The sequence below is a fragment of the Psammomys obesus genome, unplaced genomic scaffold (assembly GCF_907164565.1).
Source record: "Psammomys obesus unplaced genomic scaffold, mPsaObe1.curated_primary_1811, whole genome shotgun sequence".
NCBI classification, from domain to species: domain Eukaryota; kingdom Metazoa; phylum Chordata; class Mammalia; order Rodentia; family Muridae; genus Psammomys; species Psammomys obesus.
This window is the reverse complement of record NW_026596073.1, coordinates 41614130-41619212: the sequence shown is the minus strand read 5'-3', so window position 1 is coordinate 41619212 and position 5083 is coordinate 41614130. Positions and strand designations below refer to the sequence as shown.

Sequence of the window (5083 nt, the reverse complement as noted above, 5' to 3'; positions counted from 1 at the left end):
CTCCAGTTAGTGCAATGACTTTCAGACATGCCTGTCTTAGTCAGCAAGAACAATAAGTAGCATATTCCAATACATTTCTGACAGAATTAGCAGGTGGATTGCATGGCTTGAAACAGTGAAACACTAGATCTTATCCAAGGAGACTCCATGGTTTCCCCAAGCTTCTAAAGAAGAGAAGAGCCTAGATTAACTTGAGATTATGTGACCTAAGGCCTGATTCACTTCCATGTCTGTGAAATCCAAGCAGGAGGGGTGGAGGCAGAAATTAATAAAATGGGGAAGATATTACCAGAAAGTAGTTTCATTTCCAGATCTATAAAAGGAAACACAGAAGCAAATAAAGGCACAAACCAAAACAGAACTCTGCTAACACACTGAGTTTAGCCTCCATCACTCCTGTGAGCCTCCAAGTTGGTATTAACATGTTGCAGCATCAACAGAAATGAAGACCCTGTCTAATTTCAGATGTAAAAATTGAGGTCTTGCTCTTTTCCGGTTTTCGCCGCTGGAGTAGCCATGAGCAGCAAAGTCTCTCGCGACACTCTGTATGAGGCGGTGCGGGAAGTCCTGCACGGGAACCAGCGCAAACACCGCAAGTTTCTGGAGACGGTGGAGTTGCAGATCAGCCTGAAGAACTATGACCCTCAGAAGGACAAACGCTTCTCGGGCACCGTCAGGCTCAAGTCCACTCCTCGCCCCAAGTTCTCAGTGTGCGTCCTGGGGGACCAGCTGCACTGTGATGAGGCCAAAGCCGTGGATATCCCTCACATGGACATTGAGGCACTGAAGAAACTTAATAAGAACAATAAGTTGGTCAAAAAGCTGGCCAAGAAGTATGATGCCTTTTTGGCCTCAGAGTCTCTGATTAAGCAGATCCCACGTATCCTGGGCCCAGGCCTAAACAAGGCTGGCAAGTTCCCTTCCCTGCTGACACACAATGAAAACATGGTGGCCAAAGTTAATGAGGTGAAATCCACAATCAAGTTCCAGATGAAGAAGGTGCTGTGTTTGGCAGTGGCCGTTGGTCACGTGAAGATGACGGATGATGAGCTGGTCTACAACATCCACCTGGCTGTCAACTTTTGGTGTCCTTGCTCAAGAAGAACTGGCAAAACGTCCGGGCTCTGTACATCAAGAGCACCATGGGCAAGCCCCAGCGCCTGTACTAGGACGCTAGGATGCCCCAATAAACCTTAGCGCCACCAAAAAAAAAAAAAAAAAAAAAAAAAAAAAATAGGTCTTTTAACTTTAAAATAACACATCAGCATTTTTACCCTCAGAAAAGCTTCTTTAATGTATTTCCTTGTCCTAACAGAATCTTAGAATAACTGGCATTCATTCATAGCAACTACCAGAAAAAGTGGGCAGGAAGTTTGTGTGTGTGTGTGTGTGTGTGTGTGTGTGTGTGTGTGTGTGTACATGTAAGAGATAAAGAAAAGAAATATCTAGATCCATTTATCACTTTACTGCTTCTAGTTCTACTGTCATGTTGCTTGATTATACATAACATATAGAAGTATAAAGATACTTAAAAAGACTAACAAAATATGCATATGAATACAATATTTTACATATATCCTATATACATATATGTGTATATCTATCTATCTATCTATCTATCTATCTATCATCTACCTGTCATCTATCTAACATCTACTAGGGTTTAATAAAGGTCTACATATGATTGCTTTTATGGCTCCTATGAGTAGTGGGAGAGGCAGAGAGCTATAACACAGAATCACATGACATTTGAGAGACAGAACATTAGATTTGACTTTAGATCTCTTTGAAAACTGGAGCAGGTTTGTCATCTCATTCACTCATACCATTGAAATATATGACTACGTTTATAGCCATTTTAGTACAATTACTTACATGTCTTTCATTTCCTCAGTCTTGCATTGTTAGTTGATAGTCTTGACCACTGAGTCCCTTTACTGAGAACTGCTCTGTGTGATAGGAATAATTCTACTATTTATGAATAGGAGATAAATATGATAGATTATCTTTTATTACAGTGAGTGGAAGTCATAATCCTAATGACTTTAGAAATTACCTGTATGTTCCTCAGGAAAAGATATTAACTTTTCTTTATTTAAAAAATACTGTTGATCTCTATGGGAATCTTGCTATGATCTCAGGACACGTTTCAGCCAAGTTTTATAATACAGCATAAATATAGTAAATATGTAAATATTGCCAATTATGGAAAATTAGGTGTCTCTATGAATATCACAATTAATTATTGAATATTAAATAATGTAATTCCTTTTTGCTTTTCTATTATTATTACTATTACTGCTACTACTGATACTACTATTATTATTTACAATTTATTCACTTTCTATCCCATTTGTAGGACCCTCCCTCATCTATTTTCAGTTCCATCCTTCCTCCCTCTTCTTCCCCTACCCACCATCCCCTAGTTCACTGAAAGGAGAAGTCCTCCTTTCCTACTATCTGACCCTAGTCTATCAGGTTTTATCAGGGCTGCCAGGATTATCTTCCTCTGTAGCCTGGTAAAGGCACCCCACCGGGGGTGGGGTGGGGTGATCAAACGGCAGATCAGAGACAGCCCTGTTCCCCTTACTAGGAAACCCCGACAGAAACTGAGCTTCCATGGGCTACATCTGAGCAGGGCATACAGGTCCTCTTCATGCACAGTCCTTGGTTGATGCAGCAGTCTCTGCAGACTTCCCTGGGATCAGGTAGTTTTGGCTTTGTTTGTCTCTTCGTGGAGCTCCTGTCCCCTCTAGGTCTTTCTACTTCCCCCTTCTTCCATAAGAGTCACAGGACAGAAGCCTACCATAGATGTTCTGTGAAAGACTCCACCTAGCAGGGGATCAAACGAGATACAGAGACTCACAGCCAAACTTTGGGCAGAGTGCAGGGAGTCTTATGGAATAAGGTAGTTCTTATAGAACGTAAGTATTAAAATATTTTGTTATATAACAGCATCACAGATTAGTAGTTTTTCCAAATTGGTGAATTTATAGTAAGGTGAGGTTTGGCACGTGCCTGTAATCTTAGCAGTTAAGAACAGAAATAAAGAATAGATGTGAAAGTTCAGTTCAGTCTGGTTCACATAGTGATGTCCAGTGCTCACCCCAGCGACCCTTTTGCTGCATATAACCTTAAAACTCAGCATGCAGATGCAGGAGGGTGAAGTGTTAAATATCATCCTCAGTTACACAGCAAGTTTGAGGTAAGGTTGGGTTAGCTGATACACTGTCTCATTAAAAAAAATTGTTAAGCATAAGATAAATTTGCATGTGAAATTTTATATGGAAAATGTGCATATATTAATTTCTTAGGAAGAAAATAACTTACAGAAAACATGAAATAAGAGTATTTAACAATTCCAAGACTGTCTTGAACTCTAACAGAAATAGAAAGAGTCCCTGAGGACTGTGTATGGTCGGCAATTCAGGTGAGCCTTGGTGACAGACAAGTCTTTTATTTTTATTTTTTTCCCAGAAGAAGTCTACTGGAGTGCTTACTGCTTGTTCTATTGTTTTGTTTGTGGTAAGTTTCACAAGAAAATACACAAGTGTTGTCATTTTTTGGAAATCCTTTTGTTGAATGTTGGCATGCAGCAGGGTCCACACTGGGCTCCTAACATTTGAGAAGTTAATTTCAAGACATACTATGCAAAAAAAGTGTGGTGTTTCAGAGGAAAAATAAACCACTAAGGAAACTAAAGCACATTGTTTTCAGTAAAGTCTTTGTTGTCATTACTAATTTTCAGCCACACAATCCATTTCCTTTTTTTAAGTTTCCTAATCGACCATAACTTTTTTATTTCCATTGTTACTCTCAAAAAGTCTTTGCTCCGTTATGTTTTAGATTAATTTTCATTTTTTTAAATTTTATGTGTATGAAAGAGAGAGAAAAAGAGAGAGAGGATGTTAATATGTTGTGTACCACCATCTCTGGCCTTCACTGAATCACTCCCTCTTGTTAAGTCTCATCTTGCCAAACTTCCTCCTTCCTTCTCCCCCTCCCTGCCCATCTTTTAAAAAGCGAATGTCACATGTTCAGTTTCCTCTGCATCTCCAAGATCCATGTCTTCTCTTTCGGAATAGTGGGAATGTATCATAGTGGCTTACAGGTGTTTGTATGCACAGTGCCACTGAGCCACATTTTCATGCCATAACTTCCTCTCTCCTGAATAATTGCAATGCTAAGATTTTTGTCATTTGTATGACTCCTGTCTGAAATCCTTGGAGCATATGATCAGAGAAAGAGTAAAAACAGAAAATTACTCACATATAGTCAACAAATTGTGTGTATGTTAGCTGTTTGTCAGACCACGAATATGAATACTTTCAGCAAAGGAGAAAATGCTTGCTAATGCAACAGCTCAGTGAAAAAAAAAAAAAAAAGCAAAGAATTAAGACACACAATGAAAGAATAATTAACGAAAATGCCTGTACATGATATAATCTTTTCATTATCTTTGTTATCTAACATATGGAAATTAAGATAATAATCCAATCTATAATATCAGTGAATATTTATAGATTGTTATAAATGCACAGCTACATAGAGAGGAAACATGGGGGCAAAATCAACTCTGGCTCTGTCAGTGGTAGCTTGAAGTGGCTGATTGTATTGGGTTCTAGCTGAGAAGATATTAAAAGGAAAGCTGGTGCTTAGCAGAGTCACTTCCTTCTTTCTTTCGTATTTATTTAGTCAGAGATCCTAGGCAATGAATGAGCCTTAGTTAAACCTCACTAAAAACTGCCTCAGTGCCACACCTAGATAGAAACCTCCTGGGTGATTCAAAATCCTGTCAGGCTGACCAGGAGGATGAACCCTCACACTATAACATGTCAAACAAAACTTATCAAAGTTTCTTTAGAGATGTTAAAATATGTAGAATGACACTATGAAAATGTTACTGCAAAAGGAAGGGCATTGAGTGCTTTCTGCGGCAAATTTTTTGTTTCCTCCCGTGCTATATGAGCATGTGTGTGTCCACAGAAAGCCCTCACATTGGCTGGCACTTAAGGAGTGCTTACTTTTTGTCCAAAGTAAGCTGAAAATTTCATCAGGACATTTTCACTCATAACAACCTATG

General features: G+C 39.1%; 1 protein-coding gene across 1 annotated transcript; it reads left to right on the top strand.

Moving 5' to 3' along the window:
- The first annotated feature begins 491 nt into the window (after positions 1-491).
- LOC129690410 (60S ribosomal protein L10a-like) lies at positions 492-1169 on the top strand. Its single transcript, XM_055626100.1, is given in 2 exon segments — positions 492-1081; positions 1084-1169. Coding segments are annotated over 2 exon segments (651 nt in total). The 5' UTR covers positions 492-516.
- Positions 1170-5083: the final 3914 nt, after the last annotated feature.